At 33.2% G+C, this 12,805-nt stretch overlaps 1 protein-coding gene across 1 annotated transcript in view; it reads right to left on the reverse strand.

The window, feature by feature from the left end:
• Positions 1-2,086: 2,086 nt before the first annotated feature.
• The window catches only part of LOC114331122 (nose resistant to fluoxetine protein 6-like), a 191,440-nt gene continuing 180,721 nt past the window's right edge, over positions 2,087-12,805 (reverse strand). Inside the window, exons 9-12 of the mRNA XM_028280598.2 lie at positions 10,488-10,813; positions 10,282-10,424; positions 8,428-8,533; positions 2,087-2,245 (exon numbers count right to left, since the gene is read on the reverse strand). Coding sequence (XP_028136399.2) covers positions 2,193-2,245; positions 8,428-8,533; positions 10,282-10,424; positions 10,488-10,813 — 628 coding nt within the window. The 3' untranslated portion in view covers positions 2,087-2,192. The remainder of the gene's footprint in view (positions 2,246-8,427; positions 8,534-10,281; positions 10,425-10,487; positions 10,814-12,805) is intronic.

Raw genomic sequence — 12,805 nt, forward strand, 5'->3', positions numbered from 1 at the left:
TTTTTCCTCTTTGGTCCCAGTATTTTTCTCATAATTATCCTCTAAAAAACTTGAGTTATTCTTCTTTGTTTGTTGTTAATGTATATGTCTCTAAAACATGTATACTACATTTTTATTTCTTCTGTCGACCAATAGTTCCAAATATTTGAACGTTTCAACGTATCTGAACGTCTGTGTAGGTACGTCTATTGTCAGTTCTCTCATTTGTGTCTTTTTTTGTCTTACGTTTATGTATTTTATTTTCTTTTCATTTATTTCCAGTCCTCTCAGTTTGGCTTCGCTTTCTATTTCTGGTAATGTTTCCTTTGCTACCCATTTATCTGTTGTTACAACGGTTATATCGTCCGCATAATATCCTATTATTTGCACTGCATTCTTATTTACAGTTCCTGCGTTTAATAACTTTTTAATATTTTGTCAAGTGACAGAATGTATACCTTGTAAGGAGCCACCGGTTGCCAACACCGACTAACCAATGAACATTAAGCCTGCGACTACGTCACAAGAGTACAGTAATTTAAATCGGTATTTTTATGTCTTTGATGTATGGAAAATAGTAAAAAAAGTTGTTTAATAAAAATCTTTAGTAGATTTAGTATCGATATTTAAGTTGTTTTGTGCTTAAAATTAATCTGGACCGCTAGTTCACGTTTATCTAACGGTTAATGCAAGATTTACGGAAATTTAGAACTTCAGTCTCCATTCTACACTGAAAATTTGTCGCTTATACTGAATTTCCATCAATACTGGATTAACTATTGAATACATACCGTCCTTAGAGGTCAGCTGGGATTATGTGAATTAGAATTACTTGTATAATTTATTGTAAGAATTTAAATAATAGGTAATAAATTTGGCCACACTACAGCCAGTACCTGGTACTCTAAAATGTCATCAACATTGTTATTACGTTAATACATAACGAAATTTTGACGTTTTAATATACCTTATAAATATTCGTATGTAAGCTCCTACAATAGGTACGATGTACAGCTATAAATTAATAATAAATAACTTTTCATGGATAATTCTAAATAAGTTATTAAGGGAAACAACACCAAAATTTCAAATACAAAAATATAAAGTAAACTAGGATATACAAGATTAATAATAACACAAATAATATACAGTATGGTCTCGTTTTATGCGGTGGATACGTTCTAGAGAAAACGCATATAAAAAAATAGCATAAAAAAAGACTTTACTTGCATTGAAAAAGTAAGGACACGTTCCGTAGTTTTCTAAAATCACATAAAATGGTGGATGTTTGTCCACCAAAAATTATATGTCGTTGATGTTTTTTGTCTCCATCGGGCCAAATAAAATTTTAAAGAAGAAATTAAAAACGCAGACTAACAATATTTAGATTGCAAAACCTCTTCTAATGGAACATAAAACTTTACGACACTTTATTAAATGTTTCAATCCGGAAATCAAAATGTGCAGTTTATTATACTGCAACTTGAAATCAGCAACATTTAAACACTTAAGTAAATTAAACATTTAAATTTAAGGCAAAACAATTACAGGTTATATCTTTCAATACGACACTCAGATTGATGTAATAGCTACCAGCTACATGCTACAGCTACATCATGTGACAAGAGGAATAACCGAATTGCAAACCCCCAGATTACTGTCATTTGGATGGGAATAGTTATTGTTAATTATACTATTTGTTAATAATAGGAATTTTTTAATGAAATACAAATAGAACAAATTCAAAATCGCACTAAAATAATCCGCAAAGAGACCTTACTGTACATACATACACAATAATACACATTCAAAAATCAAAGATCATTACCGCAACAAATTTAAAAATGGTCTTGTGTCTGTACTCTTGCGACGTAAGTCAAACATTTTTAAGTCTCCCCACCACAGTCGGAGTAGGCAACCATAGTAGGTACATGTCTAAGGACCGTGGTAAGGAGCATTGATTTTGGAATCGTCATTCCTTCAACGTTCTGTCATGTGACCTGGAAGGGTCTTTTTTAATAAAACTTTTGTAATATACCTGTTATAAGGGATTTTTTAATAATGTTTTGTGATATATTATGGTATACAGCTGACCACAGTAACCTCATTTCTTTATGGATTTTTTATTCTTTATTTAAAACCAATTTTCCTTACATTGAAACACCACCAATACATTTTAAAATAAATTATTACAATAATTGTATTTTGAAACATTAATTATGGTCTGCCTTCTGGTCTTCTTTCTTTGCAGTTTTTGATGATGTAGCTAAAAGAAATAATTTATTTTAATAAGAGTGTTCCTTCACGTTATTTATTGTACCATTTAATTCAAAACAAAAAAAATTAATATCATTCTGAATATATTTTCTTGTGGCATTTCTATGGCTTTCTGGATATGGGATTAAGCGCAGGCCCAAGGAAAAAGAAGATAAAAAGGAGACAGAAAAATGAAGACAAATGACAGATGCCTAGATTCAGAATATAAATAGATTGAGTTACAGATAGATAAAGAAAATATTAAAAAATTTAAGCTAGGTGCTTGGACGTGTTCAGAAGCTTCAGAAAAATCGTGCGATAAGAAAGGCACTCAATTAATAGGAAGATATTGATCAACATTTTTCTCTAGAAAAATATAGGTTGATAATACATAAGGGTAAATTTTATTTAAAAATAATAATTTTATTATTGAGGTCTTCCATTTATTAACTTAAGTACCTACATTGAATGTTACGAGGAGCACTCCTGAATCATGACTTAGAATGTATAAACTTTGTAAATCGTGATTTACCATTTACAATGTATACAACACAATTGAAAAACCAATCTATCTTGCAGAAAGAGGATATACTATACAGGGTGTAACGAAAATATAGGTCATAAATTTAGTCACATATTCTGGGACCAAAAATAGTTTGATTGAACCTAACTTACCTTAGTACAAATGTGCATATAAAAAAAGTTACAACCCTTTGAAGTTACAAAATGAAAATCGATTTTTTCCAATGTATCGAAAACTATTGAAGATTTTTTATTAAAAATGGACATATGGCATTCTTATAACAGTAGTATCTTGAGAAAAAATTATAGTGAAATTTGGACACCCTATAAAAATTTTATGGGGGTTTAGTTCTTTTAAACCCCCCCAAACTTTTGTGTACGTTCCAATTAAAATATTATTGTAGTACCATTACTTAAACACAATATTTTTAAAACTTTTTGGCTCTTAGTACTTTTTCGAAAAGTGTGTGTGTGTGTGTGTGTGTGTGTGTGTGTGTGTGGGTGTGTGTGTGTGTGTGTGTGTGTGTGTGTGTGTGTGTGTGTGTGTGTGTGTGTGTGTGTGTGTGTGTGTGTGTGTGTGTGTGTGTGTGTGTGTGTGTGTGTGTGTGTGTGTGTGTGTGTGTGTGTGTGTGTGTGTGTGTGTGTGTGTGTGTGTGTGTGTGTGTGTGTGTGTGTGTGTGTGTGTGTGTGTGTGTGTGTGTGTGTGTGTGTGTGTGTGTGTGTGTGTGTGTGTGTGTGTGTGTGTGTGTGTGTGTGTGTGTGTGTGTGTGTGTGTGTGTGTGTGTGTGTGTGTGTGTGTGTGTGTGTGTGTGTGTGTGTGTGTGTGTGTGTGTGTGTGTGTGTGTGTGTGTGTGTGTGTGTGTGTGTGTGTGTGTGTGTGTGTGTGTGTGTGTGTGTGTGTGTGTGTGTGTGTGTGTGTGTGTGTGTGTGTGTGTGTGTGTGTGTGTGTGTGTGTGTGTGTGTGTGTGTGTGTGTGTGTGTGTGTGTGTGTGTGTGTGTGTGTGTGTGTGTGTGTGTGTGTGTGTGTGTGTGTGTGTGTGTGTGTGTGTGTGTGTGTGTGTGTGTGTGTGTGTGTGTGTGTGTGTGTGTGTGTGTGTGTGTGTGTGTGTGTGTGTGTGTGTGTGTGTGTGTGTGTGTGTGTGTGTGTGTGTGTGTGTGTGTGTGTGTGTGTGTGTGTGTGTGTGTGTGTGTGTGTGTGTGTGTGTGTGTGTGTGTGTGTGTGTGTGTGTGTGTGTGTGTGTGTGTGTGTGTGTGTGTGTGTGTGTGTGTGTGTGTGTGTGTGTGTGTGTGTGTGTGTGTGTGTGTGTGTGTGTGTGTGTGTGTGTGTGTGTGTGTGTGTGTGTGTGTGTGTGTGTGTGTGTGTGTGTGTGTGTGTGTGTGTGTGTGTGTGTGTGTGTGTGTGTGTGTGTGTGTGTGTGTGTGTGTGTGTGTGTGTGTGTGTAGTGTGCTTACTGTGGAAAATAAAAGTAAATAGTACACCTAAATGTTGTTTAGTACCATTGTTTACAATTACAACCATTAAAACCCCCAATAATATATTAATTAGATTACCAGTTGATAAACAATGGAGTTTATGTGAAGCTTAATTTTAATGTAACTGTTTTATATAATATGTTGTCTGCTTAGTAGTTTTTTTTTAAATCAAGTGCCTTTTGAACAAAAGGAAAATAGAACTTTTGGTATATTTTGGTAGATGTTCATTACAGATTGAGTGATTGTTTTTACTATAAAATTAAAATAAACTAATCATAATAATAAAATGTTTTGTTCATAATGGGTAAGCTATCAGACTTCCCTTTAGAAAAACCCTGTTCGGTTATTTTAAAAAATTGCTCTTTGGTCATTTTAAAAAACACTAAAATATTATGAAATATATATAGTCGAAAGCAACGATCTAAAGATTAATAAAACTGCGATAGACCATAAAATGATTACAACAAGTAAACGAATATCAGACGTAATGAATTAATGGCGCGGACCTTGCACGTTTTTAACTTTATGGCGTCACGATCCATGAGAGCGCGTTTTGCAGTGGCTGCTATAATTCGAATTTTCTCTCGATTTTAATCGTTTTTGCGGGCCAAAGGAAAGACGAAAACAACTTTTTTTCTTTTATATATAGGTATTTTAAATTATGTTCTGTTCTGATTTATAGCATTTTTTTCGAACTTAAAATTTTATGCAAGTTCCTTATTGAAGTAACTACATTAAGGTCAGGTTTCACCAACAACAAGTAAATCAATGAATAGTTATTCGTTGAATAAAATTTATTAGACGTTTAAGTTTATATTTTGTTTTAATATAATTTTGATAATTTAAAGTTAAACTCGTGAATTTACTTTCTTCTTAATATTTACAGCCAGATTAACTTGCAAATTTACTCGAAGAGTAAGTATTTTTTTGATAAATAAATAACATAAGTCTTATTTGACGTTAGTAAAATGGAGAAATATCAGTTTATTGGTCGAATATCTTTAATCATAGAATATACTAGGTACCTACTATTTATCGTTGGTGAAACCGGACATAAGCCAATTATACAGGTTGTCCCGAAAAGATTGATCACAAATTATACCACAGATTCTGGGGTGAAAAATAGGTTGATTGAACCTGACTTACCTTATACAATAGTGCACACAAAGAAAGTTACAGCCCTTTGAAATTACAAAATGAAAATCGATTCTTTTTAATATATCAAAAACTCTTAGAGATTTTTTATTGAAAATAGGCATGTGGCATTGCTATGGCAGCAACATCTTAAAAAAAAAAAATAAAATGTAATTTGTGCTTCCCATAAAAATTTTATGGGGGTGTTATTCGCTCAAATCCCCCCAAACTTTTTGTGCGTTCCAATTAAATTATTATTGTGGCACCATTAGTTAAACAAAACGTTTTTAAAAAAATGTTACCTCTTAGTACTTTTTCGACAAGCCAGTGTTTATCGAGATATTTTGAATATTTTTACATATTATATCAGGGGTGGCCAAACTGTGGCTCGCGAGCCACATGTGGCTATTTGAAAGATTATTTGTGGCTCTCAATAAATGTACCTGAATTACTTTTAATTTTTGTTTTTCAAAATGTCTTAAATTAGTGACAAGATGTAAAAGACTAAGTGTAAAATCCGGACATTGACATGAAGGCCCCTTATTACCGTTGCTATTCAATTTGGCCTTAGAATATGTAATAAGTAAAATATCACCTGATCTGACAGGGGGATTTGGGAATCGCTGATAAAAACTGTTTTTTGCGTTTGTTGATGATCTAGGTGCAGTCGCTCATTCTACAAGAGAAGTGAGAGAGGTGTTTTCACAACTCGAGGAAGAAACAGACAGTCCGGGCCTTCGAATAAATGAAGAGAAGACAAAATACATGCTAGCAACCAAAAATCCAAGACCAAGAGTTAGGCAGAATATAACTATCAATGACCATAACTTAGAAGAAGTAAAAGAGTTTAAATATCTAGGGGCAGTAATCGCAGATGACAACCGCGTATAAAAAGAGGTCTCCGCAAGGATAGCTGTGGAGAATAGAGCATTATACTCCATATCATCATTATTAAGATCTAAGTTACCAAAAAACAATCTAAATTAAGACTGTACAAGCCAATTATTCTCCCAATGTTACACACGGAAGTGAAACATGAACTCAACATCAGCGAGAAATAAATATGCTGCTGGTTTTTGAAAGAAAAGTTCTCAGAATCATATTGAACTCAAATTGATGAATTGACAGGAGAGTGGAGAAGGCGCCGCAAAGCTGAATTGGTGACTGTGTATGGTACTGAAAACATCTTTAGACATATAATAGCTAAGATAAGATGGTAGGTTGTGTTGTATGATTAGAGGAAGACAGAGTGTTAAAGACAGTGTTTTTTGAGAGACGGTAGAAGATCAGTAGGCCGTTCCAGAAAAGAATTCTTAAATAGTAAAAGCTGCTTGTAGAATTATTTGCATATTTGAAATAACGATTTAAACCATTTTATTTCGTAAAAATAAAAATGCATACCATTTTAATCCAGTTGCAATGCAAAGGCAAAACAATCTTATTTTTCACTTATAGGGAGCGCAGTCCAGCACTCTGAATCGACGATTTTTGACTCTTATTGGAGTCATCATCCGAGAGTGGTAGGCCTGCTGCTCCATACTCGATGTGACCAACCATGAAAGCTTATCCTCACATTGCAACTGACGTGTATGGATTAGGCGACTAGCGTCATCTGGCAATAATTGAAAAGTAAAGTATTCAATCCTAATAGCAACATTAATAATATTGAAAAATATTAAAAATATTACTAAAAGATTTTTAAATTAAAAACTTATTAGTATATTTCCCTGGTGACACCTCCAAGACTTCTAAAATTTGCAAGCCAGATGGATGCTGCAGCAGACCTACGCCTCTCCGATGATGACTCCAATAAGAGTCGAAAATCGTCGATTTAGAGTGCTGGATTGCGCTCTCTATTCTAAGTGGAAAATAAGATTGTTTTGAATTCGCATTGCAATTGAATAAAAATGGTATACATTTTTATTTATATTTTAATTAGTATTACTCCTATAGAGTAACTAGGTCCATTTTCCGTTTCATCTTTACCAAGCTGTAGACGGGGGTTGTAAATTGCAACGTTTAGGATTCCTTTCTTTTTGTCTTCACTGCAGCATCCATCTGGCTTGCAAATTTTAGAAGCCTTGGAGGTGTCGCCAGGGAAATGAACCAGGTAAATTTTCAATTTAAAAATCTTTTAATAATATGTTTAATATTTTTCAATATTATTAATGTTGCTAGCAGGATTGCAAACTTTACCTTACCATTTTATTTCACTTTAAAATTCGTGAAATCCAAAAACTGAGAGAAAAATTGAATACCTTTTTTACACTTTTTAAATAATTGTTTAATTGCGGCTCGCGGAAAATTTCAAATTTTGAAAAATGGCTCGGACTATCATGAAGCTTGGCCACCCCTGTATTATAGGGTTAAGTACAATTATATACACCCGTTAATAAAATGTATTTATAATTTACATTTTTAGATGTATTTTGAAAAGAAGTCATATCTCGATAAAAGGTAACATCAAAAAAAGACTCAGAGGAAAAAAGTTTCAAAAACACTGTGTTTAACTAATGGTACCACAATAATAGTTTAATTGGAACGTACACATACATTTGGGGGTTTAAAGGAACAAAACCCCCAAAAAATGTTTATGTAAATATATTAAAAAAGAAGCCCCATCTCGATAAAAACCGGCCTATCGAAAAATTATTAAGAGGCAAAAAGTTTTAAAAACGTTGTGTTTAACTAATAGCACAATAATGAATTATTTGGAACGTACACAAAAGTTTGGGGGGGGTTTAAAGGAACTAAACCTCCATAAATTGTTTATGGGGTGGAGAAATTTCACTATAATTTTATTTTAAGGCGTTTCTGCCATAAGAATGATACATGTCCATTTTCAATAAAAAATCTTTAATAGTTTTCCATATATTGAAAAAAATCGATTTTCATTTTGTAAGTTCAAAGGGCTGTAACTTTTTTATGATCACATTTTTATACTAAGGTAAATTAGGTTCAATCGAACTATTTTTGATCCCAGAATGTGTGATATAATTTATAACCAATATTTTCGGGACACCCTGTATACATACATGCAATTATTTTGTATGCGTTACTTACCGTTCCACAAAATTTTTTCCAGGCCAATAATCGGAGCTTCAAATAATATTGTAAGAACAAAAGCCAGCGTGTAACCTAAAGATACATCAGCTACAGCCGCGTACACCTGAAAAATGTATAGATTAATTTGTACCATTATTCTAGTAGAATTTAAGGTGAGAATATTCTAAAGATATATTGCAAGAACACCCAAATACTGTTGGATTCATCCGGACTATAATATTGGAATATTGCTGAAGTTGAAAGCCTACCAACTAAACTAACTCTTCATTCAGCATGGCACCGTCAAGTTTTCTTGGTGAACGTAACTTTAAGCGCGTCACTGATTACAAAGTAACGAAGTATAGTCTTCATAATAAGGCCTAGAAGATAGTTGAAGGCTCCTGAAGGATCGGTAGCGTTATATATGTAATATCAAGAACCATGGTTTAAGATGCGGCATTATCTCAAGATTAATTATTGATTAAAATCAGATATTTTTAGGATTCAACCAATTCAATATTTTTTTGCGTGTAACAATTTTTTTAAAAATAATATGTATACTGTTTGCAAATATCATTATTAGCAACCTTGTCGAGGTAGCAAAAGTTTCCGACCCTAGGCACGGCTGACATTGAACTAACTAAATAAAGACGATTACCCTAAGGTGTACGATTACCTTTAGATTGTACATGAAGTTATTATAATTATTGCCTGATTATTTGAGGGGATTATATGCTAAGGGGTACAAGTGACAAAATATTGTGAATTGAGTTAAGTGCACAAAATAATACTAGATAGTACTAAATATTTAGTGTCAAAGAGATACAGGTGAATTAAACTACTGGTGGCGACATATCGCAGGTTATAGTTTAACTACTAGGGCCCGCGTAGCTAAGCGGTAGTGTGCATGGCTCGTGTGCATGGCTCGCGTGCCGGTGATCCGGAGTTCAAATCCTACAACCCGGCAAGAACAACTAGACATTTTTAAAAATGTTTATAGGCTCCAGGTCGACTCTGCTTGAATAAAATGAGCACCTTGGGTAAAACCAGGGGTAACAATAGGTGGTTGAAGCGTAGCACTGGCCCTGTTACCTTCCTTGTATACCGTAGGCCCTAGATATAGTAGACTACACTGCTATACTCCCAAAGCCACGTGAGCCGTGTAAAACGCGAGACTATTATTATTATTAGCTTAACTACTTACGAAATATTTAAAAAGAGTTTGCGGCAAACAGGTATACCTATATAAACAGGTATATACTTATACCCCTTTGCCTGTAAGATGTTGGATATTATTTTTAGTGAATCGTTTAACATCTTTGCAAATCAAGCTCTTAAAAAGTATTCAAAATAAGTGAAATGATAACACAAAATATACCAAGTAATTTTTACTAATTAATAACGTTTTATTTTTAATTTTTTTTTTATTTTATTTAAGAAATTCGTAAGATACTTAAGTGGAAAGAGAAACCAGCGCAAAAAGAGGGGTACAAGTGCGAACGTTTTTTCAAAATTTCAAATATTTTGACTGAAAATAAATACTAACTTTACAATTAGATAAATAAAATGTATAAAACTAATTCAAAATAAATCCATAAGTGATTAATCGCTGTAGAATTTACTATGTAAATTTAGCTTTGACTTCGTTTTTCTCAACTAAACCATTTTATCACTTGTACCCCTTAGCATCTAATCCCCTCAATTAATTCTACGCGAAAGGCTAAGTACGTTTTTTCGTATTATAGTATAACTGGAAAATATGTAGTGATGAATAAACCCACGTATGCCAGTTTATCTTTTATAATTATTCCTGAAAAATAATGTCTGAACTTCATTACCCTTTTTTGCAATAACGGCTTTAATCAATCTTACCGAGTTGAAGGTACTAGCGTATACAGGTTTTCTTCGTATACCAGCTGAATACATTTGAATTGCACCATGACTTAAGTAAATACTGTAAGTAAGTCTGCTTAAAATAACCAGCGGAGACCAAGAAAGAATTGGAACAGCCCAACCTTAAATAATAATTAATAATTACTAATATTATATCACGTTTATAGACGTCTCTTTATACTCACCTCCATATCCAGACGAAACAGCAATTATAATCCATGCTATACCCATACTCCAACCCACATGATATAATGCACCGTATAGAGCGGAAATCCAAGTAGGAACTGTCTGAACGTAAAAAATAAATGCAAAATGCGACGAAATAAACAGTAGTAACACACACATTATCCAACCTAATTTTACCTGACATGATTGTATTTCAAAGGTTTGGATACCCATTAGATACTTAATGTACCCAGCTAGGACTCCAACGAAATATGAGCTTGCTCTTATATGTCCAGGGATGTAAACTCTTAAAAATGTACTGTTTTCTGATGGATGTAGTAGCATTCTGAAAAAAAATACAATGAACCATTGATAATATCAAATTAGTTATACAGTACGTAAATCGTTCTGCTGGGCATAGGGAATATACATTGAGATCATTGTGGCAACTGCGCTAACCTGTGTTGGTTGAAAATTCTGTTCGAATACGAGTTTCTAGTGCAATAGAGCTGTTACAACGAATATAATGAATGATTTTTATTGCAAGGCAGTCCACAAATAAATCAAAAACAAAGATTATGACTGATGAATTAATAATTTTCTTTAATTTTTAAAATAGCTTTTATTTAAAAATTAATTTCCAAATTAAACAGACACAGTTTTCCCATTAGGTCAAAAATAGTTCTACTGCAATATCATGTTTTGACGTTTATTTGTGTCACCCAAAATTAATAATCAATTTTGAGGTTAATGCCCCTTAATTCTAACAACTATATTGTCATTGAAAGAGCGAAGTTGCCACAATTATCTTAATATAATACAATGTACTTATTTATGTATCCAAATATATACAATGTATGTTCCCTATGTCCAGCTGAACGATTTACGCACTGTAGTAGGGTCACAGAATAACTAACCATACAGAAGCGAAACTGACTGTCGTTTCCATTGATTGTGTGGGAACCGAAATATTTGACCTTGAGCCCTAGTTATAGAATGGAACTTGATGTTCTAAGGAATAGACCAATTCATATGATGTGATATTTTTGACAAGTAGTTATTAATTAATTTTGAAATATAAAATTTAACTATAAAATATAAATAAACTATAAAATAAAACATATATAAAAATAAATTTAACTAAAAACAACTGTCACTGTCAGTCTAAAAGTGAGGTTATACCAGTTACGTTGACACATGAGCATGAAAATTATGTTACCATTTTGGGCCTGAGTTTCGCTTCTGTATGGTTAGTTATTCTGTGGTATGGTATAACTAGACCCAAACCCAGACATCTAAATTGAACGTTATCCTCCAACACCAAATTGTTCTATATGGTCCTCATAATGTTCAGAAAAAAGTCACACCATTTTGAGCATCGGGTTTGGGGGTGGGGAGAGAAATCGGTAAATTCGTAGTTTTTTAAGATTTTCGTCAATATTTCTAAAACTATGCGGTTTAGCATGAACAACCTTCTATACAAAAATGTTCTACATTAAATTTGAAATAAAAAGTCCCTATGCATAATCCTTCTTAAATGAACGGTTTCAAAGTTACGGAGGTAGTATAATAGTATAACTGGTCCAAAAAAAGCCTAACCTAAACATCCAAAGTAAAAGTTTTCCTCCAACACCAAATTGTTCTATATGGTCCACATATTGTTCAGTAAAAAGTTACACCATTTAAAGCATCCGGTTTGGAGGGGAGATGGGGGAGAATTCGGTAAATTAGTAGTTTTTTTTACGTTTTTCGTCAATATTTCTGAAACTATGCTTTAGCGTAAACAATTTTTTATACAAAAATGTTCTACATTAAATTTAAAACAAAAAAGGTTCTATACATAATTGTTACAAAATCAACGGTTCCAGAGTTACGGAGGGTGAAAAGTGGAGGTTTTCGATACTTTTTACATTTTTTGGGAAATTTCCTACTTATTTTCTTTAACAGGATTGGGTTTTATAAATCAAATTTGCTATTTCAGTGGCCGCGACGGTAAGTTAGTGATAAGCCCTTGAATAGACGTTAACCTCACCGCCCAAAATCATCATCAATTGCCCAAAAAATATAACAAGTATCGGAAACATCCACATTTCACCCTCCATAACTCTGGAACCGTTGATTTTATAACATTTATGTATAGGACCTTTTTTGTTTTAAATTTTATGTAGAACATTATTCTATAGAACGTTGTTTACGCTAAAGCATAGTTTTAGAACTATTGACGAAAAACGAAAAAAAAACTACTAATTTACCGACTTCTCCCCCATCTCCCCACAAACCGGACGCTCAAAATGGTGTAACTTTTCACTGAACCATGTATGGACCATATAGAAAAATT

The sequence above is a fragment of the Diabrotica virgifera genome, chromosome 4 (genome assembly GCF_917563875.1).
Source record: "Diabrotica virgifera virgifera chromosome 4, PGI_DIABVI_V3a".
Taxonomy (NCBI): domain Eukaryota; kingdom Metazoa; phylum Arthropoda; class Insecta; order Coleoptera; family Chrysomelidae; genus Diabrotica; species Diabrotica virgifera.